The sequence below is a fragment of the Cucurbita pepo genome, chromosome 16 (assembly GCF_057944985.1).
Source record: "Cucurbita pepo subsp. pepo isolate OVF chromosome 16, ASM5794498v1, whole genome shotgun sequence".
Classification (NCBI taxonomy): Eukaryota; Viridiplantae; Streptophyta; class Magnoliopsida; order Cucurbitales; family Cucurbitaceae; genus Cucurbita; species Cucurbita pepo.
In genome coordinates, this window is record NC_141813.1 from 714,757 (window position 1) to 729,331 (window position 14,575).

General features: G+C 38.2%; 2 protein-coding genes across 6 annotated transcripts; both read left to right on the forward strand.

The window, feature by feature from the left end:
• Positions 1-4,102: 4,102 nt before the first annotated feature.
• LOC111777650 (uncharacterized) lies at positions 4,103-9,282 on the forward strand. 3 transcript variants are annotated; one of them, XM_023657345.2, is made up of 3 exons: positions 4,105-4,500; positions 8,066-8,315; positions 8,703-9,282. In XM_023657345.2, the coding sequence occupies exons 1-2, from the start codon at positions 4,234-4,236 to the stop codon at positions 8,306-8,308; spliced, it is 510 nt and encodes a 169-aa protein (XP_023513113.2). In that variant the 5' UTR covers positions 4,105-4,233; the 3' UTR covers positions 8,309-8,315; positions 8,703-9,282. The 3 variants fall into 3 exon arrangements, with proteins under 3 accessions (XP_023513112.2, XP_023513113.2, XP_023513114.2); XM_023657346.2 differs by having other exon boundaries at positions 8,710-9,281; XM_023657344.2 differs by lacking the exon at positions 8,703-9,282 and having other exon boundaries at positions 4,103-4,500; positions 8,066-8,439.
• Positions 9,283-10,985: 1,703 nt separating this feature from the next.
• On the forward strand, positions 10,986-14,575 carry LOC111776721 (Major facilitator superfamily protein). 3 transcript variants are annotated; one of them, XM_087118595.1, is made up of 4 exons: positions 10,986-11,451; positions 12,585-13,211; positions 13,287-13,462; positions 13,652-14,575. In XM_087118595.1, the coding sequence occupies exons 1-4, from the start codon at positions 11,447-11,449 to the stop codon at positions 14,245-14,247; spliced, it is 1,404 nt and encodes a 467-aa protein (XP_086974721.1). In that variant the 5' UTR covers positions 10,986-11,446; the 3' UTR covers positions 14,248-14,575. The 3 variants fall into 3 exon arrangements, with proteins under 3 accessions (XP_086974721.1, XP_023511815.2, XP_023511814.2); XM_023656047.2 differs by having other exon boundaries at positions 12,585-13,199; XM_023656046.2 differs by lacking the exon at positions 10,986-11,451 and having other exon boundaries at positions 12,577-13,211.

The window sequence follows — 14,575 nt, forward strand, 5'->3', positions numbered from 1 at the left end:
TGGCCGGTATAGACAGTTATTGCCCTGTGTTTTAGAATGGGTCTACCCTCCTTAATTTTTGGAGCAATCAATCAATTTTGTCTACCAAAAAATAGAATTTTTCTTCTCTATTTTATGTTTTATTTCTACCATTATTTGATGCAACCTTTTACGTATGTTTATTTGTAACCCCGGGAACATATAAGAAACATCACAACCCAACTTGAAAATAGAGGGTTCGGCTAGGTTAGATTGGGTTACCAATCCAGCAAACGTCAACTTTTGGGTTGGTCTAAAAAAAAAATTCTCAACCAAACCCAGACCATGAATACTCCTAGTTCCCAATTAACATGGTCCATATATGGGATGTCATTGGTCACTGCAACTCATCTGGTCATGCCATTGAGAATCGGCCCACGTGTCGTTTGTAATATCAAGACATCCCGAACATCCATCCATCTAGGTTCTATCGAGGAATTGGCCCCTCGTGTCCATGTCATGCCATTTATGGATACCGCACTAAATAGTGGGTACAAAGATCCATCCTCCGGTACATGGGCAAAGGCCCAATACTAGCACACTCATGTCATCTAATACTGTCCTTAAAAATTAATTTCAAAGGAAGTCGCCTGAGACACTCATCTCGGAACACTTGCTGCACTGTGACACACACATGTGAAGATGGAAAGTTCAAAAATTGGATTTGAGAAGTTTGGTGGATTCAAGATTAGTTTCTGGAAGATGCAAATTGAAGATTATATGTACAAGAAATATCTTAATGAATTCCTGTCTGGGGTGAAGCTGAATACCATGACCACGGAGCAGTGGAAGCTCAAGGATCGACAGACCTTATGGTTCATCCGTTTGACATTGTCCAAAAATGTGGTCATTAAGGAGAAGACAACGTCGGACTTGTTGAAGGCGCTATCGAATACGTATGAAAAACCATCAACTATGAACAAGGTGTATTTGATGTGGAGATTATTCAATCTAAGTCAATTGAGCTCGGAGAAAATTATTTTCGAAGATGAAATTAAAGCATTGATTTTGCATCTTTACCCAAGTTGTAGGATACTGTTGTTGACACGATCTACCGTTCTTGAGGACTCGAGAAACTGAAGTTTGATAAAATTCGAGATGTAGTTCTCATCGAAAGTGTTCACAAATGGGAACTTGGAGATTCATCAGGTAGACAATGCTCTTAGTGTTGATCGAAGGGGAAGAAGTAAATTAAAGAGCTCAAACAAACATGGCTGATCAAAATTAGAAAAGAAATGGAAAAATCTCTAAGCAGTTAGAATTGGGATGAGTTCGTAAAAAATTATAAGGGTGACATGGTGCATATTAGCGTCAAAGTCTATGACACAATAGATTTGGACATATTAGTGTCAAAGGAATGAAAATGTTAGCTGCGAAATGAGTTTTGGAAGGCTTGAAGTCTGTTGAGATGGGTCTTTGTGAGAGTTGCGTTATAAGCAAACAGAAACGAGTTAGCTTCACAAAGGTTGTTAGAGAACCAAAGAAAGTGTGGTTGGAAATGATCCATACAGACGTTTGGAGACCATCTCCAGTTCCATCGCTTGGTGGATCAAAGTTCTACGTCACCTTCATCGATGACTTCATAGGAAGGTATGAATTTATTTCCTGAAACACAAGTCGAATGTGTTTGTCATCTTCAAGAAGTGAAAAAACGGAAGTTGAAAGTCAGACCGGCTTGAAGATCAAATGTCTGAGGTCTCGCAATGGAGGAGAGTACGACCACTCAGAATTTAAAACATTTTGTGTTAGGTTATGGAGTTTGCTGTTTATTTGCCCAGATCCACCGCTAGCAGATATTGTTCTTTTTGGGCTTTTCCTTTCGGGCTTCCCTTCAAGGCTTTAAAAACGCGTCTGCTACGGAAATGTTTCCACACTCTTATAAATGGTGTCGGGCTTCCCCTCAAGGGCTTTAAAACGCGTAAGGTTTCCACACCCTTATAAATGGTGTTTTGTTCTCCTCCCCAACCAATGTGGGACATCACAATCCACCCCTCCTCGGGGCCCTCCTTTCGGGCTTCCTTTCAAGGCTTTAAAAACGCGTCTGCTAGGGAAATGTTTCCACACTCTTATAAATGGTGTCGGGCTTCCCCTCAAGGGCTTTAAAACGCGTAAGGTTTCCACACCCTTATAAATGGTGTTTTGTTCTCCTCCCCAACCAATGTGGGACATCACAATCCACCCCTCCTCGGGGCCCAGTATCCTCGCTGGCACTCTTTCCTTCCTCCAATCAATGTGGGATCGCCACCAAATCCACCTCCTTCGGGGCCCAATGTCCTTACTGGCACATCACCTCGTGTCTGGCTCTGATTCCATTTGTAACGCTCTTTCCTTCCTCCAATCAATGTGGGATCGCCACCAAATCCACCTCCTTCGGGGCCCAATGTCCTTAGCCACCAAATCCACCTCCTTCGGGGCCCAATGTCCTTACTGGCACATCACAACGTGTCTGGCTCTGATTCCATTTGTAACGGTCCAGATCTACTTCTAACAGATATTGTCCTCTTTGGGCTTTCCCTTTCGGGCTTCCCTTCAAGGCTTTAAAATGCGGGTTCACACAGTATATTTGCTAAAGCTATATACAGTAGGGTTCACACAGTATATTTGCTAAAGCTATATACAGTATATAGTTATATATATCTATTAATTCCTGTAAGACCGTTTGTTGGATGTGAATAGACATAAACAAACATGACCTTCGTAATGTTTCTCCATGACTTGCACGCTAAAGCACAAAAGACGATAACAGTCCTAGCACGCCACGAGGTTTCACTCTCTTCTACTCATCCGATTATGTCCAAAAGCAACTCAAGAGCCAAATTTACCCACGACCCTTTTTGAACTACTTCAGGCCGAGGAGACACTTCATCTATCTAAAACGAAATTACACCATTTTCAACACGAAAAAAGGGTTCCATATTTTATATATAATTTTATTTTAAATATAGTTAATTAGTTTATTAACTAATTGATATTAATTTTTTATTTATATTAATTAATTAGCTAGCAACTTTTTTTAAATATAATTAATTTATTCATGAATTAGGATTAGTTAATTAAGTTGGTATAAAATTCATTTTTAATAATTATAATTAATTAATTATTGATTATGTACAACCAAAAAAATTATTTCATAGGATCAATTCTGATTTTATCATTTTCTCTTTTTTTTACCTTCTTTTTTTGGTATTGTTTATTAAAATGTATTTCTTTCTATTATTTAATTAAAATTAATCGATTCAAATTAAATTTATATATAATCAATAATATTGAGCTATGATATATTCTATTGCAAACCTCGGCAAAATTGTGTCATGATATCTTTATTTAACGAATATTACCGAATAAAGTAGAAAATTAACTCAAAAATAGCTTTAAGGGTCTAACTCAAATGCACCCTAAGCTGGTCCAAGAAACTTAACCCCTCATCTCGAACACTTGTGCCTACATGCCCCTAAAGTAAAAAACTAGCTTGAATGGAGCTTAGAGGGACTGGCTCTCTCGACCATAGCTACAACTTAGCTCAAAAGTACAAAAAATGCTCTAAATGTCATGCTAAAAAGAATTTGAATGCATCATAAGTGAGTCCAAGAAACTTAACCCATCATCTCGAACGCTGATGTCTACTTGAAGCCAAAAACTAGCTCAACTAGAGGTGATGGTAGCTACAACTTAGCCCAAAAGTACAAAAAGTGTCGTAAATGTCTTTTAAATGCAAAAAATAACTTGAATGCACCATAACCGAACTCCAAGAAACTTAACCCATCATCTCGAATGCTGATGTCTCATTGAAGTAAAAAACCAGCTCGAATGGAGCTGAGAGCGTCTAGTCCACGCCCCAAAAGCTACAACTTAACCCAAAAGTACAAAATACGTCTAAGCATCTCACTCGTTCGGGTTTTACTTAATTCGATCCGTGAACGTATAAAGAAAAACAAAATTGAAATAATTTTTGTAATTTTGTTTTTTAATAGAAAAAAAGGTGTAAACGTGAAGGGGTGAATGTGGTGGCCGATGGGTCCATTTTCTGTGCACTCTCAAGGACCGTAACAGGGAAGCCGTTGGAGCTTCGAAGTCCTCCGATCATACCTTTTTGTTGCCTTTCACGCTCTGTACTCATACCTTCCTTCACCCTTCTTCTTCTCCTCAAATCCACACACACCAACCAATTTCATTGCCAGAATTCATCCTCTCTATGAGATTTTACTTCGCTTCAACATGTTCAATTTTGAAGATGAGCTGATTCTTGAACCCGGAGTTTCGTGGTTAATCTGGATCCAGCTTCTTGTTATCATCCTCATCTTCGCGCTTTATTGTCTTACCGTTTTTGCGGTTGATTTCTCCAAAAGCAGTACTGAGAGCAACTCCTCTGCCGCAGTTGCTTCGTCTTCTACTAGTCGGTTTGTTTGTGACGCTGCTCGCAAGGGGAAGAATCTTCCGAATCAGAACTTCAGAATTGACTCTAATCGACCGCGGAAGACGCAGGTATGGCGTTTCTCGGCTTGTGTAAGAATCTTTGTATTTGTGGCTGGTTATTCTTGGAAATTTAGGAATTTTTCTTCTGCAGAATCCGGTCAAATGTGTTGCTATTTTACTCTATTTTCCAATTTTGGATTTCTAGATTCCACGATTGCTTCAGAATCGATTTTATGGTTTTTCCCTCTAGATTGATTGGATTTTTGCAGAGTACTGGGTGAGAATATAGGGTGTACAGAATGTTTGGGTTTCATTATGAATTGAATATTTCGTTTAGGCTATACAGGAAAATCGGTGTTGATAGTGTCGAGAGGTTCCTGTGACGCTTGAAAATCCGGGAGGGGTTTTCCATTTTGTAGAGTTCCGTCGTTACCCATGCGAGCCGTCTGTCTAATGCCCAAAAGTTTCTCTGATTCAACTACCATTTCCAGCTTAGAACCCTAATTCTTGAGCAATAGTTGGCAGAGAACGAACAACCTGCCCTAAGGCCTTGCGAAACTGTAATGTATGCACAATTGGATGGATCCATCTTTCTGCAGGAAGGTCTTACTTGCGCTACCTATCCAAAATGATTCAGAATGAAAAATTAGTTCGGAGTAAGTTTGAATAAGTCTTTTATTGTTAGTGGGTTGTTTATTATTAGGTTTAGAAGAGAAATTGTTGGGATTATTAGTGGATTGTTACGACCGCTCAAGGTATTTTTAGGGTTTCCTTTTTTAGAAGTTCATTAATTTTATCTTCTTGTTAGGCCTATAATTTTCTAAGCATCCAATATCAGATATTCACTTTGAGTTAATTTGTGTGTTCACAATATTTGGTATCAAAGCCAATCATAGGTCTGATAAAGCATAGTTGCAGCTAACTGAAATTCAAATATTGATAAAAGAGTGATGACAACAAAAAATAAGTTTATGCAACCTTCTTGGATGGTCACTACGATCATTGGGCAATTTTGATAAGTTTATGCAACTTCTTGGATGGTCACTACGATCATTGGCAATTTTGATGGGAATTTTCTACATTCAAAAGCATATTAGAGCTTGGTTGAAATAGGAATCCGAGTTGCACCTCTTGAAAAGACATGGATAGAGGCATAACATCGTCTTGATGAGCAAAAACTCAAGGACATGAAAGCAAAGAATTATCTTGTTCAGGCATTGGATCGTTCAAACACATTCTAAACAAAGACACATCCTCGTTCAAACACATTCTCACGAAAGACACATCCTTATTCAAACACATTCTCAAGAAAGACACATCCAAGGAGCTCTATTAAGAAGAAACGTCAAATTCAACTTGGGTTAAACGAGTTCACTTACCGGCATGGAGGAAGGAATTTGAGACACCCCACATAAAGGCAGAATAGAAGCTCCAAAGTTGAAACTCTCACTCTTCATTGACCTCACCAATTCCTTTCTCGAGGGACTCAACTCTTTACTTCATCTTCTTCTATGCAATGGTAAAGGACATGGATGCAATGCTGATATCAAAGAAGAAAAACAAACATAAATAATCAGTTCTGTTAATGCTCGAAAGGTACAATTCAGAGCAATGGTGTTAGCCTTTGGAGAGGATTACTCTCTCTCTACTTGATTCTTCCTGCCTTGTTGATCAGCCCTTCCTATATTCCTATCTCCTGTAATTAACTAGCCAGCCCAACAAAAGGTGGTAATGGACGATGTGATCCTCTTCTCAAAGAAGAAAACAAATACGGATTGGGTGTTTTATTAATGCTTCCAGAGCAATGGTGTTAGCTTTTCGTGAGGATTAACTATCGACTAGATTCTTCCTGGTCCCCTTAGATCACCCCCTTTTAAGCCAACATTTTTGTAACTAGAATTTATTTTATCATTTACGTTTGGAGTGTTTACTATCCAGGTAAGCATTGCTGCCTAATTATTGTCGATTATTGACCTTTCGACTATTAGATGGTGAAACGAAATGAGTCAATCCCTTGAACCAGAGTTTTATGTTTTTCATTAAATTAACAGTTGTTCTACTACAGAGTTGGATACTCTTTACTCTTAATAGATGCTAAATTGATTTACATTCTGTGGCTAATTGCTAGTGATTCTGTGGCTAATTGCTAGTGATTCTGTGGCTAATTGCTATTGATTCTGTAGCTAATTGCTATTGGGATATTTACATTCTGTGGCTAATTGCTATTGATTCTGTGGCTACTTGGTTGGGGTGTTGTTCTACTACAGAGTCAGATACTCTTTGCTGTTAATAGATGCTAAATTGATTTACATTCTAATTTCACTCAAGAGTTGTTGTGTCATCCAAAATCGGTTGGGGAGTAGAACTAACATTCCTTATAAGGGTTTGGAGACTTCTCCCTAGCAGACACGTTTGGAGACTTCTCCCTAGCAGACACGTTTGAAGACTTCTCCCTAGCAGACACGTTTGGAGACTTCTCCCTAGCAGACACGTTTGGAGACTTCTCCCTAGCAGACACGTTTGGAGACTTCTCCCTAGCAGACACGTTTGGAGACTTCTCCCTAGCAGACACGTTTGGAGACTTCTCCCTAGCAGACACGTTTGGAGACTTCTCCCTAGCAGACACGTTTGGAGACTTCTCCCTAGCAGACACGTTTGGAGACTTCTCCCTAGCAGACACGTTTGGAGACTTCTCCCTAGCAGACACGTTTGGAGACTTCTCCCTAGCAGACACGTTTGGAGACTTCTCCCTAGCAGACACGTTTGGAGACTTCTCCCTAGCAGACACGTGTTAAAAACCTTGAGAGAAAGCCTGAGAAGGAAAGCACAAAGAGAATGAGAACAATATCTGTGAAAGCACAAAGAGAACAATATCTGTGAAAGCACAAAGAGAACAATATCTGTGAAAGCACAAAGAGAACAATATCTGTGAAAGAAAGCCCGAGAAGGAAAGCACAAAGAGAACATTATCTGTGAAAGAAAGCCCGAGAAGGAAAGCACAAAGAGAACATTATCTGTGAAAGAAAGCCCGAGAAGGAAAGCACAAAGAGAACATTATCTGTGAAAGAAAGCCCGAGACGGAAAGCACAAAGAGAACAATATCTTTGAAAGCACAAAGAGAACAATATCTTTGAAAGCACAAAGAGAACAATATCTGCGAAAGCACAAAGAGAACAATATCTGCGAAAGCACAAAGAGAACAATATCTGCGAAAGCACAAAGAGAACAATATCTGCGAAAGCACAAAGAGAACAATATCTGCGAAAGCACAAAGAGAACAATATCTGCGAAAGCACAAAGAGAACAATATCTGCGAAAGCACAAAGAGAACAATATGTGCGAAAGCACAAAGAGGGTTTGGGCTGTTACAAGTTTGTTATACATCTTTAGCCTACAAATAGACCAGAAGTATGTCTTCCTAGGGTGTGCCTTGTGCATGACCCTTTTAGTTTTATGTAAAGGAAGAACTGAACTCAAGTTGGCTTGTAGCATATATATTGTAAAAACAAATTTCAGTAGCCTCACTTGAAGTGAGCTCTTGCATGTTTTGTGTATTGGAACCTAGAATTTACCATTCGAGTGCATTCCATTTCTAGATTCAAAATGTCTGAAATTGTAACAAAACAATATGCAGGTCTCTAAGGATCAAAGCATCAGGGGGGAGATAACAAGTAGTACGAGCAGGAGAGTCACACAAGTGGTAGAAGGCGCTGTAGTAGGAGGGGACGGCTCTCAAGAAACCAAGGTAGATCTTCACCCTTGCAGTTATTTCAGGCTTGCTAAATCAGCTTTTCTCAGGTGCCTGGGCTTGGACTCTTCAACTGAGATCTCAGTCTCTGATGAAATACAAGGACAGGAATCAAGAAAGTCCCAATAAAGTTAATGTATGTGCCACTTTTCCCATTATATGAATCCTTAAACATTTTGTTCGTCAGCTAATTGTGTCTTTATACCGTAATATATCTTTTCAAAAAGGTGAAAAAAAGAGCAGAATTATGATTCTTATACTGCATGAGAGATCGAAATTGATTGATCCATCCAAATACATACGGCATTCTCAAAGCATATAATTCTGGATTAGAGTCTGTTTCATTGTCTTAACATGAACTTAATACTTGTTAGGCGAGGATTAGGAGTGATATTATGAGTTGATGCCCCTTTGCATTTAATCAATTTGGTTTGAGAGTGTTTTTAATACTTGTGTTTGTGTTTGTATGCTTACACAACCCCTTGTGGGAAGAATATTTTACCCATTTAAACTATTTTGCAAGGCAACAGCTAGTGCGAGAGGGTGGGAGGAGGGGGCAGAGTGACGGAGAGGTTTCGTTTTGAATGAGAGGAAGTAGGAAAGGAGCTATAATTAGGGTGAGATTGATCTCTAAGGTTGAGAGGAGAATGGAGTATTCTTTATAAGGGTGTGGAAATCTCTCTCGGTGTATTCTTTATAAGGGTGTGGTGTGAAAATCTCGGAGTATTCTTTTATAAGGGTGTGGTGTGGAAATCTCTCTGGAGTATTCTTTATAAGGGTGCGGTGTGGAAATCTCTCTGGAGTATTCTTTATAAGGGTGCAGTGTGGAAATCTCTTTCGGAATATTCTTTATAAGGGTGTAGAATGTGGAAATCTCTTCCTAGCAGACGTGTTTTAAAACTGTGAGGTTGATGACAATACGTAACTGGCCGAGCCGAATTTACTATCCAATGGGTTTGAGGTGTTACAATTTCATGTGAAGTAAACAATATTAATGACTTTTTTGGTTCTATTTGAATTTCGATTGATTCATTTTAATTAAGGTATAGAAAATAAGTCTAAGTGTCTCTAAGTGTCTTCTTTTACAACGATGAGTACTAATTTCATTAGTAAGTCTTTTTTTGATCTTGCACATTTAGTAACGTTGAAGTTTGGGTTAATTTCTTTAGTTATAGAATATTTTAGCGTTAGATGAAAACAAGTTCTCTTACATGTTGGTTTTTGACGATTTTTTTTTCAAGATTTAATTCGAATATATTTGAATACATTAATTTTTAGGTTGAAACGTCACGTAACCAATTCAATTTTTTACCTGTATTGTATATTAAAATTTATTTGACATAAATTGATAAGTGGTACAGAATGTACCAAATAAAAGTCATTTTTAAAGAAATCAAACTGATTTATCTTTTATAAGAATCACTTGAAAATTGATTCTTTGAAAAAATGGTTTCAAAAGTGAACACGAAAAGCTATTTTCTAACCCACTTTGTGGTAAATTGAAATTTGTCGAAATCATTTTAGTTTAGATGTAACGTAACCTAACAAATAAAATCACTTTTTAGAAAATATAACAAAAAGACATAAATATATTTTGAAAAAAGAAAATACTTCAACTAAAAGATATGCTATATCTATATTTATTATAAAATTTCGAATTAGAAAATATAAAGATAAAAAACCATATTAACATATAGTTTGTTAATTAGAGATATTTATTTAATCCGTAAGAACGAGACTTTATAGGGACCTGTCTCGAATGCGACAGAGAGTTGATACAGATTTTTTTTTGTTAGCGAAATGGGGTTAGAAGCGAAGTTATTGTCTCCGCCCCTCATCTGCATACTTATATGTAATGATAAAAATTGAGTTTTTAGAAATTATATTCAATATTATATCAACATTATTAGAAAAATGAAAATGATGTATTAAACATTCTTCCAAAATATATATATATATATATATATATATATATATCTCAAGGGGGTGCTAGAGACAGAAATAGTCATAGATAATTATGAGATGATATCCTTCCGATAAGATAATTCCTACTATTATTTAGTATTTTCTTTTATTTAATTGAAGAAATAATTGGAAAATAAAACAGCAAGTACAAAAATGAGTAATAACCATAGTAAAGACTCGTACGATTCAATTCAACATTTTGTTCGTTCGGATTTGATTGTGTCATAGCTCTATAATTTCGATTAGGTTTATCGTTGGATGAACTGCATTACTGATATTGACCCTAAAAAAGAAACGGTAGGTACAACGAGTCCTATATATATATATATAGATATATAGATATATTAAAAATAGGAGAAAAAATTCCTACACTGAACCCAATTCACACGAATTATACTCGAGAAATTTGCACAATGCTCCCTACAAACATAAATGAGAAATTTCTTGAGAAGTGTATTGAAATAAGCCGCACGAACATTTCTAATGCGAACTAGAATATTAGTTAACTAGTTAAGACATATGTTCTCGACCATGAGGTCACCCGTTTAAAATTTTCGCTCTCTAATGTGGTTGAATTGTTTATTAAAAAAAAAAAAAAAAAAACCTTATATCATAACATTTTTTAAAATATATTTAAATCACATTTTAAAATATTTATTTTTAGCAAGTGAATGGATATTAAATAAATTAAAATAATATAGCAATAACCAAATTTCGAGTAAAATTTAAATATATATTTTAAAATTGGAAGAGAATAAATTTAAAATTTTGGATACCGAATTAATATTTAAATAAAAAATAAATAAATTACACATCATTTAGTTGACTAGCCGGGCGATTGGAATTGCTTCTAATATCTTAACGTCATTAGGCATAGGAGAGCTCATCAGCCGCATTCATCTTTGTTGACCCCAACAAATTTCTTATACCCATAGTTCAAACGGCCTGCTGGATCAACACACAAGTACTCCGATTCGAATGCCAGGTAATCGATTTCATTGATGAAAAAAATTTGAAAAATCGTTGTCACAAGGACGATTTTGAATCCCGGAATCGTCTGCTTGTTTACCTGAGATTGGACGAATTTTCTTCTCGAATATTAAAATGGCAATGTCAGAATACACATTTGAATGTTGTTCCCGATGAGGTTCAAGCTTCTTCTGGGGTTTCTTCACGCTGAAATTGGGTGCCCCAGATCCGCCGTTCATTCGATTGGATTTCTGAATCTTGACGTGATTTCTCAGCTTCTCACTTCCCTCCTCTGATCTTCGATTGACTTTGGTTCTGAGTTTCCTGGAAAATATGAAGTTAGTACCGTGTTTTCTTGCTCTTTTATCTCCTTTAAATCTGTTCTGAATTTGAAGATGTCAGTTAGTGGTTCTGTTTTGTATTGGATGTGTTCTAACAGTTGGATTGTTCATGCTTGAGAAATGGATTTGTTTTGTGCTGGTTTATTTTATTCTCTTCATTTCAAGTGGTGGGTTGGATCTAGCTGCTTTTGATGATGTTCTGCATTCATTTGTTCAGTTTTGTTCTAAATTTGGTTGAAATAGTTTCTTATTTATGCAGAAAGATGAAGAAAACATTTTCTGTTTTAATTAGTTCAATTATTAGTCTTCCTAGTTTCAAAATGTTCTCTGTTTTGTTAAATTGTGCTTATGTGCGATCCCATATCGGTTGGGGAGGAGAACGAAGCATTCTTTACTAGGGTGTGGAAACCTCTTCCTAGCAGACGTGTTTTAAAACCTTGAGTGAAAGTTTGGAAGGAAAACCCAAAAAGGACAATATCTACTAGCGGTAGGCTTGAGCTGAAACAAACGGTATCAGAGCCAGACACCAGGAGATATACCAGCAATGAGGCTAAGCCTCGAAGGGGAGTAGACACGAGGCAGTGTGCCAGCAAGGACGCTGAGCCTCGAAGGGAGGTGGATTGGGGGTCCCATATCGATTGGAGAAGGGAACAAGTGCCAACGAGGACGCTGGGCCCCAAAAGGGGTGGATTGTGAGATCCCACATCGGTTGGGGAGGAGAACGAAACATTCTTTATAAGGGTGTGGAAACCTCTCCCTAGCATACACGTTTTAAAACCTTGAGGGGAAGCTTGGAAGGGAAAGCTCAAAGAGGAATATATGTAGCAATGGGCTTAGGTTGTTACATAGAAGGAAAAGTTCAAAGAAGACAATATTGACTAGCGGCGGTGGACTTGTCTTTTTCTTTATTTTATCTTGTAATCATTTATTTGTTCTTAGAGACGTGGGTAAGATTTAATGTTTAAGGAAGTACTATGTTAGGCAATACTGTTTTATATTGAATGCTTTTACTCTTAGGCTGCCAACATTTCCATCCAACTCATAATGGCGTTGTGATAGAAACACTATATTTGGTCGCTGAATTCACCAACACTGTTATTCAATTCCTTACACCATCTACTAATGCACAGGAACAAAAAAATGTATGGGGTCTCCATCTCTTTGCTTCTTATCAACCTGGCAGCTATAATGGAACGCGCCGATGAGAATCTCCTACCGTCGGTTTACAAGGAAGTCAGCGAAGCTTTCAACGCCAGCCCATCTGATCTAGGATATCTTACATTCATAAGGAACTTTGTGCAGGGATTATGTTCACCCTTGGCAGGAATTCTAGTTCTTAAATACGACCGTCCTAAAGTTCTTGCGATGGGGACGTTTTGTTGGGCCCTTTCAACTGCTGCGGTCGGTATTAGTCTCGAGTTTAAGCAAGTTGCATTCTGGAGAGCCCTGAATGGCTTTGGCTTGGCTATTGTGATTCCAGCACTCCAATCTTTCATTGCTGATAGCTACATGGACGGTGTTCGGGGAATGGGATTCGGCTTGTTAAGCCTCATCGGTTCGCTGGGAGGCATCGGAGGTGGTGTCCTTGCAACCGTTATGGCTGGTCAACAGTATTTCGGCATACAAGGATGGCGCTGTGCCTTCATTCTGATGGCTACATTGAGTGCAATAATCGGTATCCTTGTTTACATGTTTGTAGTTGATCCTAGAAAAACAATTAGCAACATTCAGGACAGTTCAGATAGGTACCGCCTGAGGTTTGTTTGTAGTTCATTTGATCTCTTTTCACAAGTCTATGTTCTATTACTAACTTGCTTGGTATCTGGCTACAGGGATAGTTTGATAAACCGAACCTCGTCTAATTCATCGTCGATATGGTTCGAGTCTTGGAATGCTATGAAAGCCGTTATGAAAGTGCGTACATTTCAAGTCATTGTCCTGCAGGGGATAGTTGGATCACTGCCTTGGACAGCCATGGTGTTCTTCACTATGTGGTTTGAATTGATTGGTGAGTATCGTTTTCGACTTTCCCCGTCTCCAATGAACCGTATAATATAATCTTGTGACCGAAAAGTTAGTATGCTCGCTGTATGTTGTTACAAATATGAAATTCCTTGTCGGGTAGGTTCCGACCCGCACGAAACCCCGGTTTCGTTGCTACCGCTGGCTTTTGAAGATATTCCTTCTATTCTTTCAGGTTTCAGTCATAACAGTACTGCAGTTCTACTTAGTCTTTTTGCAGTGGGGTGTGCATTGGGGTCTCTCATGGGCGGTTTAATTGCGGATAGGTTGTCAAAGATCTATCCTCATTCCGGCAGAATCATGTGTGCTCAATTCAGTGCTAGTATGGGCATACCATTCTCATTGTTCCTTCTCCGAGTCGTTCCGCAGTCTATCGATAGCTATCTCGTCTTCGCCGTTACTCTCTTATTGATGGGATTAACTATCAGCTGGAATGGCACTGCTGTCAATGCTCCCATTTTCGCCGAGGTTGTCCCAATGAAACACCGAACCATGATATATGCGTTTGACCGTGCGTTTGAAGGTTCGTTTTCATCGTTTGCTGCTCCTCTGGTTGGTATTCTCTCGGAGAAAATGTTTGGTTACGACAACGTAGCTATAGGTTCGTTACCGAAGGCTCTTGCATTGTCGAAGGGACTTCTTGCAATGATGGTAGTTCCTTTCGGCGTTTGTTGTTTGTTCTACACGCCATTGTATATATATTTCAGGCTTGACCGCGAAAATGCTCAAATGCAGAGTTCTAAAGGTACTAAACTCATTGATGACCTTTAAGGAACGGTCTGAGATCTCATATCGGTTGGGGAGGAGAACGAAACATTCTTTATAAGGGTGTGGAAACCTCTCCCTCGTAGACGCGTTTTAAAATCCTTGAGGGAAATCTCGAAAGGAAAAGCCTAAAGAGGATAGTATCTGCTAGCGGTGGACTTGAGCCGTTATAAACAGGGTAGGAATGTAGTGTAATTCCACTGCCATTATAGTTTCTTTTTACCTTTGAAGCTCATTCTTTTTTCCTTTTAGAATGCTCTGCATATGAACATGACTTAACATTTCAGGATAAATTGGGCATTTTGTTGAGAACCATGAAGGATTAGAGACTTAA